The sequence below is a fragment of the Microtus pennsylvanicus genome, chromosome 1 (assembly GCF_037038515.1).
Source record: "Microtus pennsylvanicus isolate mMicPen1 chromosome 1, mMicPen1.hap1, whole genome shotgun sequence".
NCBI classification, from domain to species: domain Eukaryota; kingdom Metazoa; phylum Chordata; class Mammalia; order Rodentia; family Cricetidae; genus Microtus; species Microtus pennsylvanicus.
Window position 1 is genome coordinate 68,710,261 of NC_134579.1, and position 15,343 is coordinate 68,725,603.

Genomic DNA, 15,343 nt, shown 5'->3' on the forward strand with positions numbered 1-15,343 from the left:
ATTTTCCTGAGGAGCCCTAACAGAGTGTCATGAGCTTCGAAGACTATTAAGAACATAAAATGACACTGTAAGTCTTTTCTGGGGAGGACATGCAAATGAGCCAGCTCTATGATTAAGGAAGTACAGGCGAGGGGAAGCAGAAGAGAATCTGATCAAAACACATTGTATGAAACCCTCAAAGATTTAATAAAACATTAATAGTGAATGGGAGCGCAATGGAATTTTCTTACTTTTTTTCTAATAAAACATACATAGTCAAACATTCAGTAAATATATTTTAACTACAGTATTACACTTAAAATTTATTTGGTTTTCTTGATTTTGTTTTTGTTTTGGATATGGAATCTTCCTATGCTGCTCAGGCTGGTCTCACATTCATGAGTTCAAGTGACCCTCCTGCTTTATCCCCCCACCTAGTTATTATTAAATATATGAGCCTAGCAAACACCACACCCAGACTTACCTTCTTATTTTCTTAATGCCACAATGTAGCAAATCCTTGCGCATAGTTTAATATGAGCCCTAGTCAGAAATGCCTATTTTAGAGTAAACACTGATCTAGATGTTTCTTCTCTGTCATTACAGTGTTATAGCCTTGCCCAGTCATCCCCTTACCCGAAATGGTTGTGTACCTATGAAAACATGCATTAAATGTTTTCCCCTGAAGCTCTGCCCATCAGAACACCTAGAAGGTGTGGGAAATTATGGGCCCTAGCATTTTTCCATCAGGTTCTGACTCTAGATCTGGAATGGTACCCAAGAATTCCCAGATCTTAACAAATGTGGAAGCACTCTTGATGCTGTTGGTCCTCAGACTGTGTTTTGAGAATTAAACCATGCCTTGGGTCTATGTAGACCTGAGTTCACCATTGTGTTAAGGGTTAAGCCCAGGTGGATCTGTCTTGAGCCACTGAAGTTCATGTTCCCAGTCACTCCACTGGAAGAGAACAGTAAAAACACTCAATGACAACTGATTAACAACATATAAATAGTTAAGTAAAATAGGTATGTTTTCTAGTGAGTTCTGTGAGACCTCAACATAAGATTGGTTACCTTGGTTTTCAAAAGAAGTCAAATTTCTGTAACAGTTTGGAAAAAACAGAAACCAGAAAAACCTCTGTTATGATTTGTGGCATGAGTGACCCTGGCAAGTCCCAGGTGGGTGGGGACATGCCAAGCAGAGAGAGCATTGGTATGGGGAGTTTATTTAGTGGGTATTGAGAAGGTATGGGAGGATAGGGGTGTGTGTGGGAGGGAGGGAGGGAGGGAAGAGGGAGGGAGGGAGGGAGGGAGGGAGGGAGGGAGGGAGAGAAAGGAGAGGAGAGGAGAGGGGGGAGGGGAGGGGAGGGGAGGGGAGGGGAGGGGAGGGGAGGGGAGGGGAGAGGAGAGGAGAGGAGAGGAGACTGAAAGCTGCCTCTTCAGAAGGTGGGAAAGAGAAAGGGAAGAGAGTGGAGACCAGCTTGTCTCTGTCTGGAGTGATTGTGAGTGGGTGGAGCTTGTCTCTTAAAAGGACAGGGTACTGACAGGGAAGGCCAGCAAAATTATAACAACCTCAACCCTGTATAACTTTAAGTAGGAATGGCCAAGTCCCATTTCACAGTATGCTAACATGTCAGAAGTAACTCTCAATTTTAAAAAGGATGAATATATAATAGAAATTTCATACTTTTTTCTTTCATCAATAGTAACTGCCACTATTGAAATAAAAAAAATCATAGTTTTGAAAGTGATCACATTTTAACCACCCATATATTACCACTGAGTAGCAGGCCCATGAGAAGTCCAGCTCTAACCACTTTGTGCTCAAAATTCACATCTCAGGATTGTCTTCTGTAAGTAATAACAGTGACTTCCTCCTCCATGCTGGGAGATAGGCTCAGAAACATTCTGTACTTTTTCTTTTTGAATTTTTTATTCATTTTACATACCAATCACAGTTTCCCCTCCCACCCTCCTCACGGGCCAAAATAGTGAGCAAGAGAGCTGGGTTAACTGCAGTCAGCTGTCTGTCTGCCTCCAGAGACTGAACTCTTCATATTACTTCCTACAGCAGCCAGAGAGGTCTAGGAGCTCTCAGAAAGCTGGGCTTACCCCCAGAGCTCATGTTTATCAGAAATGTCTCCAGGGTCACTTGAAACTTAGCTATCTCATCATGAAGGAAAGGTGTGTGCTGGGCACTAGAGCATTTCCGAAGTTCCCATAATTCTCTAAGAGTTTTCCAAGTTTCTCCTGTTGAAACTCTGCCTCCTGGCTGAGGGAAAGCCCATATTCTTTCTTTTCAAATCGGCTTGCTAGGATGTCAACCTGCTGAGGTTCTGAGACCAAGCAAGGTCACAATCAGCTCTCCTGTGTCTGCTGAAATCCCCGTCTGTTTATCTGTCCTTTTCAACTTCGCCACTGTGACTGCGGGCACACTGAGCACAGTGTCTTAAGTAACTTTGCTGGGGTTACACCAGAGACAGGTGTTAAGGAAACTATTCCCCTGGGGCGATCATTTCAAACTCTCCCTCAGCAAAAGGAGAGGGAGGGGTAGAAGGGAAAGGGTTTCTTTTCAGATTAAAGCTGGGACTGCAAACACCTTCCCCCAGGCAATACATTCTCTGCCAGTGTGGGCTGCAGTTTACCCAAACACCAAAGCAAAAAGCAAACAGCCTCTTTTGTAAGGGAAGAGCTGTCAGCTGTCAAGTGATATTTGTGAATTTCTAGAGAAGAAAGAAAGAATAGAAAACCCTTGCCCTTATTTTATTAAGCAGCCTGTTTGTTCAAGGTTGAAATGCATATGTGTGTTTAAGGTAAAGTCTCTCAGTTGGCACTCTGGAACAAAGTGATGTCTTCCTATTGGCTAGGCCATACAAAGAAGAAAATAGAAAAACAATCTGCTGTCGGGGACATCTAAACTCAGTCTACACTAAGTGTAGAGTGAGCTTCCCCATACACAGAATAGGTAATTACACACGGATTCCGTAGGACTCGCTAGAGCATTAATGGTTTGGTGGAATGTTTCCTTGCTCCCATGTTTTAACTGTACGCACAGAGTGAACACTCAGAGCTCAGTGGCCGAGGGGATTGCCAAGGCTTCTGCGGGAAAGGTTAAGAAGTGCTGGAGAAAAAGGAGAAAATGATGTAGCCATTCCCATGCCCAGGACAAACTCTAGACCCTGCGCACAGTTTTTCCACCATGTCTTTGGCACACTGTCCCCATCACAATTTGCCCACACATGGACTAGCTGCTCCGGTCCTTAAGAGGACTTACTTCTCTTCAGCCACAATAGATACCGCAGCCCTGTGAACCCTTCTGATAACGTGACTAAGAGAAAAGGTGTCAGTAGAGGAGGCCTTTCAGCATGGTGTGCAGTCTGTGGACACTTCTTCTACAGACGTCTGCCTCTTTTCACAGAAGATACTGTAACACAACATTATCTCCAGTTTGTAAACCTCCTCACAGGTAATGAATAGGCATAAACGGGCAGCAATAACAATAACAGAAAAAATCATGGAAACAAGTCCTTTGCATATACAGTTTTATCCAATAATTATACATTTAAGTATCTATAAGAGAATATCCATATCTAAATATATTTCTAAAAATGTTTACCAATAGAAAAGTTAACGTATGGTAAATCTGAACAATCTATATTATAAGAATTAAGGTTTGTGTGTGAAGATTAGCAAATAAGTTCTATGATAGACATACAAAAGAACATTTTATAAAACTTATTTATTACATTCCAACCAGGGAAGAAGGAGAACATTTTATCTGGAACCTCCAGTGACCACACCTACAGGAATCCCAGAAGAATTTCCAACCAGGCAACTTACAGCCACCACACTCTCCTAAGAACCAGAGAGTGAAGAGAAACCAAGGGAGAAAACACCCATCCAACAAAGACAAAAGCAGATATCCCAAGAATTACAATCTTCCCAACCCCAGATGCCTAGACACTAGCATACAATCAATAACAGGATAGTATGTCTCCACCTGAGCTGATAATCCAACATAGTGGGGCCTAAGGATTGCAACAGCGCTGAAGCACAAGGAAAAGACCTTAAAATAGCCTTTATGCATATGATAAAGGTCCTTAAAGATTAAAGAAATAAACCCCGTAAGAAATCAATGAAAACACAAACAGTGGAAAGAAATGAAGAAAGCTGATCAAGATCTCAAAGTGGAAATAAAATTAATAAGGAAAACTCAAACTGAGGGAAATCTGGAAATGAAAAATCTGAACCTGAACTTCAGAGGCAAGCCTCACCAATAGAATACAAAGGAGTGGAAGAGAGACTCTCAGGCATTAAAAACACTACAGAAAAAATGGTTATGTCAATCAAAGAGAATGCTCAATCTAAAAAATCTAAAAAATTCTGGGAAAAAACATCCAGGACATCTGAGGTAGTTCGAGAAAAAAAAAAAATCTAAGAATAATAGAAATGGAAGAAGAAGAAACACAGGTCAAAGGTACAGAAAACATTTTTTTTAATTGTTTCTATTGGGCTATACATTTTTTTCTAATCCCCTCCCTTCCTCCCCTCTCCCCTTCTACTTCTCTGATAAAAAATATTTTTTTCAAAAAAAAAAAAACAATCACAGAAAAAATTTCCCTAACCTAAGGAAGAGATGTCTACCAAGGTACATGAAGCATACAGAATATCAAACAAACTGGACAGGAAAATAAATTCCCCTTGTCAAGTAATATTCAAATCACTAAACATATTAAACAAAGAATTTTAAAATCTGCAAGGGAAAAAGACCAAATAATTTATAAAGGCAGAATTATTACAATAGCCCTGAATTCTCAGTGGAAACTCTAAACGCCAGAAGGGCTTGCATAGATGTTTTACAGCCTTTCAGAGACCACAGATGTCAGCCCAGACTACTAGACCCAGCAAAACTTTCAATCACAATAGATAGAGAAAATAAGACATTACATGAGAAAACTAAATTTAAGCAATATCTGTCTACAAATTCAGTCCTCCAGAAGGCATTAGTAGGAACGACCAACATTAAGAGATTAACTACACCAAAAAAACCCACAAGAAATAATCTCAAACAAGGAAATTAAAAGAGGGAACACACACACCAAAAACAAACAACAAAGTTACAGTAATCAACAAACACTGTTCATTGGAAACTCACTCTCAACACTAATAGTCTCAATTCCCCAATAAAAAGACACAGACTAATGGAACAAATATGAAAACAGGATCCATCATCTGTTGCAATCAAGTAGCACACCTTAACATCACGTATCAGCATCACCTAAGAAAAAAGGTTAGAAAAATATGCTTCAAATAAATGGACCTAAAAAGCAAGCTGAGGCAGTCATTTTAGTATCTGACAAAACAGACTCCAAACCAAAGCTAAATCAGAGAGATGGGGAACGGGACTAAATAACCAAAGGAAAATCTACCAAGAAGATAATAAGACTTGCACCAAACCAAAGGGCACCCAAGTTCATAAAGAAGTGCTAGTACAGTCTAAATCACATATTGTCCTTCAAACACTGATAGTAGGTGACTTCAATACCCGGCTCTTACCAACAAGACAGGTCACCCAGACAAAAGCTAAACAGAAGAATTATGGAGCGATATAGATTTATATACATTATACATTACATACATTATAAACTAAATGGACCTAACAGCTATTTACAGAACATTGCACCCAAACATAAAAGAATGTACCTCCTTCTCATCACCTCCTGGAACTTATTCCAAAATTGAGCACATACTCAGACAGAAACCTACTCTTAAGAGCAGGCTTCATGCCCAGCATGAAGGCAAACAAGAAATTAATTCAATGGTATCAATGGAGCTACCTTGTCTCATAATGCCATGTCAGGACTTTTCCTTCTTATTTTATAAAAATTTTATCTTATTTTTTTACATAAAATTATATACATACATACTTTTCTTTTTTTACCCTACAGGTCCTTTTCACTCATATTATAGCTCCTGTTTAGTGTTTTTATGGTATACCTGTGTGTGTAAAAAAGTGGGTCTCTGTTTCTTGCTGTGTGAGGGTGGTGCATACCTTTAATCCATGTTCTATTATTTATGACATAATCAAAAATTACTTGTTTTTTTTAACTAAAGAAGAATAGGAGAAAATTGCAATCTTCATGTGTATTATAATTGTGTAGGGATATACATACTTTTGAGAGTTTTAAAGTTTTTTAAAATTTATTATTATCTAATTAGGTAAATTTATTAGTGTTACTCTTAAAGCATTACATTTTTAATATATTTAAAGAGCTTATATACAAAACAGACAAATGATGACAAAAATAACAAGTTTTTGACTCTGTGTTTATATGTGAGGAACTTGGAATGAAGCAAATCACCATAATTCTCTTGGGTAAAGACTTGTGTTATTAGACTTTTCTATGCAAATGAGAACAGACATATTTGTAAATGCATGTTACTGGGGCCTCTTCATAGTTCCGAAGAAGCAGCTCCAACACCAGTTTTTCTAATGATACAATCCCATGATGCAATTTAGCAATGAAAGGTAAATCGTGTGGAACTTCATTGTTAGAGGAGGGCCGTTTGTTCGTCCCAGCAGCCTGACTAGCTTAGACCCGAAATAACCACACAGAAACTGTATTAATTAAATCTCTGCTTGGCCCATTAGTTCTAGCTTCTTAATGGCTAACTCTTACATGTTAATTTAACCCATCTCCATTAATCTGTGTATCGCCACGTGGCAGTAGCTTACCGGCGACTGTCTATCTCTGGTGGCAGCCCCTTGGCTCTCCCAACTCCATCTTCCTCCTCCCATGCTATAGGCTATGCCAGTTTTCTTTATTCATTAACCAATAAAATCAACACATAGATGGACGAACCTTCCTACACCACTTCATCACATACATAAAGTATTCACTGACCATTTTCTAATGCTTTTAACCAAATCTACATACACTGAATTCAACGAGTTTCCTTTAAAAGACCAGATAAGGGTATAGATGACAAAGGGGAAAGACATGGAGTAAAAGATGGTGATGCTTTGGGAATGGCTCTAGAGGCCTCATAGGAGCCAGGATTGAAAGAGAAGAGAGGAGAACTAATGATCACTTTTTTAGAGTAAGTTCTACCCATTGGCTCCAGGCTTAGCTGTGATGATGCACATCCCCAGAACCTGGGGACAAGGGTGCACAGGAAATGACAAATGAATGCACCACAGAGCTTTGTGGAGTCAGGAGAGGGCATATGCTAACTCCTGGATCTGACCTAAGTTAGCCAAAGCAATTTCTGTCAACAACTTCTAAATAGTTTGCTTCCTCCCAGAGGGTATGTAGTTAATACATATATAAATCTTAAAATTTAGCAGATGATGATGGCATGACATTATATATGCCTTTAACTGCTATGACTTTATTCTCAAAAACTAGAATATCAGTGTGGTTCAAAGTGCATTACATGTGGGTGCATTCATGCATGCATGTGTACCTGCAAGCTGGGACAGAGGAAAGGAAGAAATTAAGAGTATTAATAAAATCAGATCAATTCAAGACTGCACACGAGAATCGAACTTGTCTTTCTGTTCTGCTTCAAAAACACAGGCACTGTTTACTTTGAAAGCAGCCATTCTGGTAACTGAAGGGTAACTTAGCAATGCTCAGTGAGAATTGTAGTTTTCCCCCAAACTGATAAGCATCTTATTTAATAAATAGCCCACAATTCTTCTCTTGAGTTCACTGCTTGGGCAGTTGAAAGTCAAACTTCAACACTCAGTAGTCAATATAATAGGAGACAGAAAAACAGAAAGAATTTAGTTCTCTACAGTTGCAAAGCTAATCAGATCCAATTGCGATTTATAGAACTTTCCACACAACAGAAGCAGAGCGTGCAGACATGTACTTCAGTGGTATACTTCCGAACACTAATAGGTCAAAATTGAAGTTCCAAAAGAGGGTGAATATATTTAAAACTAAACAGAGACTGGAAAAGAAACACATTGAGTACACCAGTATTTGTTGGCTGCAGCTAAGGTAAGGTCTAGTGGGAAATTTATTATTGTAAATGCTAACTCACGAATATAACCTTCTACGTGAGGAAGCTAGGATATTAGAGCTTTGATAGAGTGATGACTGTCAGAAAAGAAAGGAGAAGCAGGGGAGGAGGAAGAGCAAACAGAGAAAAAAAGCAAGAAAATGAGAAAAAGGAGGAGGAAGATGAGAATGAGGAAGAGAAAAGGGGAAATGGTAAAGAAGGAAAAAATTTTGGGAAAAAAGGGAGAGGTGCAAAGTAAAACCAAACACACAGAAGTCAGGAAAGCAAACCAGGGACAAATGAGGTTGGACAAAGGAAAACATTAGGAAAAAGTTAAAGTAAAACGTGAGGTGTTTTTTTGAAAGATAATCAAAATCTCAGTAAGTCTCTGGTACTGAAAGTTTCCAACATAATAAATAAAAACATAATTATCTTTTTGGTATTAAGATAACACAAAGGAAATATTTCAAACAATTCTGTATGCATGGGTTTAGCAATTATGATTCAATTTATCATGTTCTCAAAAACTACATTTTGTCCAGACTCGCCCAAGATAAAATAATAGCAGCAGTCCAATAAAGACGTTCAATTTCTCGCTTCTGAAAAAAACTTATCAGACCTAGATGGTTTCATTGGTAAATTCCACCAAATGTGTAAAAGGGAATATTATTCTATAAAGCTTTTCAATGTCAATCAACGTCTGTGCTGGGAATAGAACCCTGGTCCTCTGGAAGCGCATCCAGTGCTTTTAATGGCCAAGTTATCTCTCCATCTCTCGACACTGCAGTTTTTAATGCTCAAATTTTGCTTGTATATGCTCTTTAGTTGACTTTTTCAGTCTGACATCTTCGTATTTCAGAGTTTCTTCAAGCTATGCTTTGGTGACATCAGTTTTGCAAATGTGGAATCATGTAGCCCCTTATAATCAATTTTACTCATATTTCAAAGCCTAATTACAAAGCACTCTTCTGTAACATATTGCTTGTCCTTCTCAATCTTAAAAAAATCAATACTTTGTCATGTTTCTATAAGAATACCCACACATCTGAGCAGATTTCATAGGCAACTATATATCCATTTGCTTTTAATGCTAGCTGTTTCATGGTCTTCTTGGTGGGGAGAACCAATGAATTCCTCATCTGCATTATAAGAAACATGCCATATGTAGTAGCTAAATAATAAGACTGTTTGGACTTGTATACAGGATGGAAATATTATATATATTTGGGTCATATAAGTAGGGTACTATGATAGGTCCTAGGACAGGTGCTATGGCATATTCTACCAAGCACACACACGCACACACACACGCACACACACACACACACACACATACACACACACACACACGTACACACACACACACACACGCACATGCACACACACACACACATACGCGTGCGCGCGCGCACACACACACGCACACACACACACACACAGTAGAAGTCTGTTGATATGTACAGCTGAAGACTTTTTAAGTGTATCTGGGAGGAGTCAGTAAGGATTTATAAAAACAGAGAATTTTAGGTAATTACCACACAGTTTCCTCAAAGAAAACTCTGATTAACGTGAAGTATAGAGGAAAAATAAGTGCAAATTAGTTACTCGGCCAGCATCTGTCACTAAGAGAATGATTAACTGTTACTATTTAATACACATTTTGAATATATTAGAGGCATGCTTACACAGATCCAAAGCAGGGCAAGATAGAGAAATAAAGTAATATATAAAACAATAGAATCAAGAATCATTAAGGCACTTGAAAATGCAGATTAAAACATGATTTTTTTTCAGATATTTTACTCACCTTCACTCTTAACCCAATAGGACTAAAACACATTCTAATTTTTAAAAAGATACACAGTATCTACAATTTGATACAATCTAATATATCATCCATACATTAACTTTCTTTGTTAATAATCAGGCCAAAACATCATGATTCTATTTCTTGGCTATATGAAAAATCAGAAAAGACTAGAATCAATTTCTCAAATTCTGTCCTTAGCAATCTGACATGTCTTTTCATGCCCACTATAGAGTTGCATTTCTTATACAGTGAGAAAAGAATTGGCTGAGTTCCCAACTTATTAAAATACTATATTGATGGGGAAAGCAATTTATGTGTAGACTTTACAAAGTATTTAGCAATTAACTGATAATGGAAATGTGAAAGACTGCTACTTCACAGTTGAAACAAGCCCCACACAGTAGCACAGCTGTTCGGAAGGACTGGGCACCTCAGGGACACCCTGATTCCTAATTCACAGAGCACAGCACTGCTCCGGCATCCTGCACAAAGCCACTATTTCGCCATGCCTGCCGCTGAGGCCTGTTGTAATTTGGCCCTGTGTGTGTAACTGCCAATCATATTTAACTATGTGTGTACAGAGATAAAGATAAGGAGGTATTAGGATAGTGCTAGTATAGAAGTTGACAATTCATATTAAACTAGAATTTATGACAATTGTAAAATCTTTTGAATTGAAAACAGGGTATCTACAGAAAGGTAAGCTTGTTTATTTGTTGAAATTCATTTTTTCTCTCCTTCCATGGACACATCAATACAGCTGCCTCAAGGGCTTTCTTATTATTTTGTCCTTTCTGGCCAAGCCCTAGTGCCTTCTTTCTGAACCTCTACTTTGCTCTCGAGAACTCCAATGACAAAAATGTGGTCCCTTATCCCCGAAAAGACATAGAAATAAACAGGTATAGTATTGTGTAACACAGAACATACCGAACGTTAGCATCAAGGTTGCTTCAGAGGGATGGTATTTAATTCCAGGGGAGGGAGATAGCGACACAGAAAGGAATCCAGGAGAAAGCAAGGAGGACAGTGAGGAGCAGGTAAGCACTGGACAGAGGGAGGGAAAACGTGGAAATGGTGTTTTGGAAGAGAATGTTTTCAACAGCAAAATGAAACAACAGGCTAGCCTGGAACGTTAGGAAACCAACTATGTCAGGGTGTAAATTAGAATGATCATAGGGACTGGGAATTTAAAAGCTTGCGATTTTAAACTTCCTAACTTTTGGTGTTCCCATGTGGCCAAGAGTTGGACTAGAAAATCTTTTCAGTACAAGAACACACAACTTCTTTAAGAGATGCAAACCTCTGCTGGGAATAATCTTTTTTTTTTCCTCATTAGTATAGGTATTACTATTTTGATCTATATCAAAACTAAAAGGAATGTTCCTGACCTAGCCAGAGATGGAAGTCACTGGTATGCTTTGGCCATTAGCTAGCTAGGTCACAGATCTAGCATCCTAACATTAGGAGTGACACAGTGGCAAAGCCCAGACAATACAGCTTATTTATCGCCTTGTTCGTTTCCTGAGTGCATGCACAGAAGTTACTTCTTCCTTCAACATTACAGTGAAGCCAAGTGAGAAGAGCGGTTCCCACAGTGCCTGGATCTGGGCAGAATCAGTTCCAGTTTCTGCTTCTCTAGGAGTCTGAAAACCCTGGTGACCTCATCCTCTCTAATTTGGGTTTAACATGAAGAACAACTCCGAAAACGACCAAACAAAGGAAAAGAAAAACCAGCTGATCATTCCCCAGTTGACTCGGTTTGCTCTCTTCCCAATGTTCTGATCGGTTCGGAACCATTTCCTTTTGATTTGCCGATAGCCTGGCCCACACACTGAAGAGGAAGCTCAGGGTACTCACCCACATGGGGTCAGTGAGGTCTGAGTCTTGCATGCGAATACAATCCATGCTAATCTCAATCTTGTTTGTTGCGCCATTTTCTGATGGTTCTTCCACAAAGTTCAAGTCGATGGGCTGTACTGAACATATGGGCCTAGCACAAAGAGGGAAGAAGGTGTACATCACAAATTGGGAGAAGCTGCAAGGCGCTTGACTACTTAACTAGTAATATTGAATATGCTCTGTCTCCATGTTGGCTTGTCCTTGCTTAGAAATCAAAAGCCCCAGGTTTGCATCTGGACTCAACCATTTCCCATATGAAGAATCGGAGGAAGGGCAAATTAAATCAGACTTGCCACGTTGGAGGCATGATCTCTGCTGACTGACACGCAGGCCAACATGGATAGATTAGTGACAGAGCTATGTGTAGATCCTGGGATGTCAGCAGTGTGCGGGAAGCACTCTGGTGTCCCCTTTCATCTTCATAGTAACTTTACTAAAACCTGGTATCGATCAAAACAGTAATAACCATTTTTCACAGAGGGTTTAAATGACCACTGCAATGGGTGTTTCACCGTTGGGGATATGTCTTCAAGAAAAAAGAACAGGGTTTGAGTGCCAGACACCGACACCGGGGAAGATGTTTTGGATTGTTCTGGGGAAAACGTTTAGAATGTCAGCAGTGAGCTACTTGAAGACAATGATCTTCTTTTGGTATTGGAAACTAGAGAAAGAAAACTAAATTTATTTCCAAAGCAGATATATTATCAAAGGCCTTAAGTTTATAAAGTATAACTTTTACTAACTGGTTTTTCAAAAATTATTCTGTAGTAAATGATATTTCAGCCATTTGTGTTCACTTATTCTTAAAGAGTTCAGGCACACTTCTTGATTAGATGATACTTACTGTTCCAGAAAATCCCAAATATGCTGGAACACTTCCGGGCTGAACAACTCACTTGTTTGGGAGCTCTGTGACATGGCGGATCGGTAATAACTTTCTTTCCAAGAGAAATGAGCTGGGGTTTCTACGAAACTTAAAAGGACAAAGAAAATGAAGCTAAGATTATAGTTTCCGAATTCACGACACTGGCTAATGAAATCAAACTCGAAACGATCTGGAAAACAGCAATGAGTCTCTACAGTCAGACAGGCGAGTGTAGCCCCGTTCCTACGTTGCACAATTGGTGCTTCATTCGAAAGCAGCATGGACTACGTTCTGCATGAAATCATGGCAGGACTTCCAGTGTGAGACAATCAAGTCTCCTTTATCACATTCATCTCTCTTAATTAATAGCATTGTTACTGTATGCTATACTTACACTTCCCAACAGAGTGTAAATTTCAAAAAGAAAACAAACACCCCTTCATTAAATCTGTCGGCAAGTCTGGCCTATCATTACGCCTATTTTATAAGAGCCTCAAATGGTTATCTGCCCTTTCTGCCTCCAGGAGGCAAGAGGTAGAATTGAAAAACAGAAGTGATTTCAGAGAACTTAAATTTCACCCTCAGATTAACAACTTCTCTTGTAGCTACAATTTTAGCATCACACTCTCGGACAATAAGTATAAGCTCTTGGACCTAAGGCTTTTTTTTTTTTTAATCGCTAGTTGTTTACCAGGGTATGTGCGGAGGTGTTGCTTAATTGGAGTTAGAATTCACGGGTTAACTAAGGGATAAACAAACACCAGGATACTGGGCCAATTAATGCCACTTCAATTTGTTCGTTTTGCTGCTAGGTCCTCAAGTATGCCTATTTTTTTTTTAAATTCAACTCTGATCCCTGTTTCTCTAGAGTGAATCTCCAGCTTCCACAGTTGATATATTCTCCATGTCTGAATATTATCTGCCTAGATAATCTGGGTAGTGATTTGCTATAATGATCAGGAGGCTAATTTTACCTCAGAATGAAATCAGTTAGCTCTTAAATCATTGCTCTTCATATAAAAATTAATTAAAGCGATAGTGTCCAAGGACAGTAAATCCTCTTCCCTTTCAAACATTTATTCTATATTCGCTTTACATAGTAGGAGATTACAGTACTGCGGTTATTAATAAGTGATACTAACCTACCTCATCAGTACATTGATCAGGTTCTGTATATAAAATAATGAATAAAATATGCCTTGTTCACCAAGAAGCATATGAGTACTGAAAATAAAAAAGGTGAGTATGACTGTCTCATTCCTCTGGGAGGTCATGGTGGAGGCAAGAGCAAAACAAATCCATAATAAACTTGGTGAGTATAAACATCTCTATTAAATCATCATATATAATTTCTGCAAGACCAAAGGAAGAGCCTAGTGGCGGAGGGAGAATAAGCCAGCGTATATGCAGAGTAGGTAGAAGAGCAAGGAGGCCAATCCGGTGTTTGTCTCTTCCACTTGGGGCTACAGTCAAAGATGAAGTGCTAAGAAGGACAATAACCCGGTGCATGCGAAACAGTTTGATGTAACTCCGTGTTAAGGCTGTGTAAGACGTTGGACACAGAATGTGGAGCTATGCAGTTGATGAGGATACGAAATTTACATGCTGTGTCTAAACAAGGGCGGGCACTAAAACAATGAAAGGCCCTTTGCTAAGCTATTCTTTCAAGATTTCGTTTTCATTTGAAACGTGTGGACATTCCTGTGACTTTGTGGCTATAAGTGCATGAGTACAGGTATCAGTGGGTCCAGAAAAGGAAATTGGATCTCGTAGAGAGGCAGTGACACGTGGTTGTGAGCTACCAGGTGTGGTTACTGAGAACCAAACCCTGCAAGGTCCGTACATACTCTCGTCCACTGAGCCGTTTCAGCAGTACCTTTTAAGCTATTTTAAATGGACTTCTTGCCTCAAGATTATAATTATAGAATCATAAATGATTATGATAAATACTATAGAGCGATCTTAAGTATTCTTTATGCAGTTTTGCCTAATGGAAGTATCTTACACACACAAAAAAAACATCATCTACTGACATAGCTAGGACACGACTTTAATGAGATTTACAAATCTGTCCCAGAAATTCTTAGTGTCACTTACATTTGTGTGTGTTGTATGTGTGTGTGTGGTGTGTATATGTGGTGTATGTACTCAAGTTTACATGTTTATCACTGTTTAGGGCAATATACACTACCTCCACAAGGCTAAAGGATTTGAACCATGCAATGGATGCAATCAGAATATATATCTGTCTGGATACTGCATGGAGGAAGGACTTAAAGTGATTGTTTAGAAAATTGTCATTAACAACCTAGGTAAGAAAACAGGAAGAGGACAAAATATTTGTACAATTCAAACTCTAAAATGAACATAAATGGTCATAGGAATAGTCATATATATGTGAGATTGGATTGGTCAGGAGACAGATATGAGGGGAAAAAAACCATACATATATCCCAAGAGCAATTTCTTCCAATGGTCAGTGTGTGCTTCATTGTTGTTAAACACCCCTGAAGTTGTAGTTAGGGTCCTCCAATTACATCAGAAACAAAGATACAAAGGAAACTTCCCCAACTGCCACACATGGACACTAATAAAGAATCTAAATTATCATAAACCACTCTGATATCATAATATCATTTGGAATGTTCTTTGACTGCCTGTCCCCAGCCATGCTCCTGTGGGCTCTTAAAAAGAACCTGGATATGAATATCCTAAAATGTGGCTGTAGGCATGGCTCGGTGCTCTCCCAGAGGACTTGAGTTTGGTGCCCAACACCTCTG

General features: G+C 39.0%; 1 protein-coding gene across 4 annotated transcripts in view; it reads right to left on the minus strand.

Moving 5' to 3' along the window:
• Tp63 (tumor protein p63) overlaps nucleotides 1-15,343 on the minus strand; it is a 200,386-nt gene that overhangs the window by 112,107 nt on the left and 72,936 nt on the right. For all 4 annotated transcript variants that reach the window (XM_075955747.1, XM_075955756.1, XM_075955737.1 and 1 more), the window contains 2 exons: nucleotides 12,543-12,671; nucleotides 11,657-11,789 (listed from right to left, as the gene is read on the minus strand). In XM_075955747.1, the coding sequence (XP_075811862.1) occupies nucleotides 11,657-11,789; nucleotides 12,543-12,671 (262 nt within the window). The remainder of the gene's footprint in view (nucleotides 1-11,656; nucleotides 11,790-12,542; nucleotides 12,672-15,343) is intronic.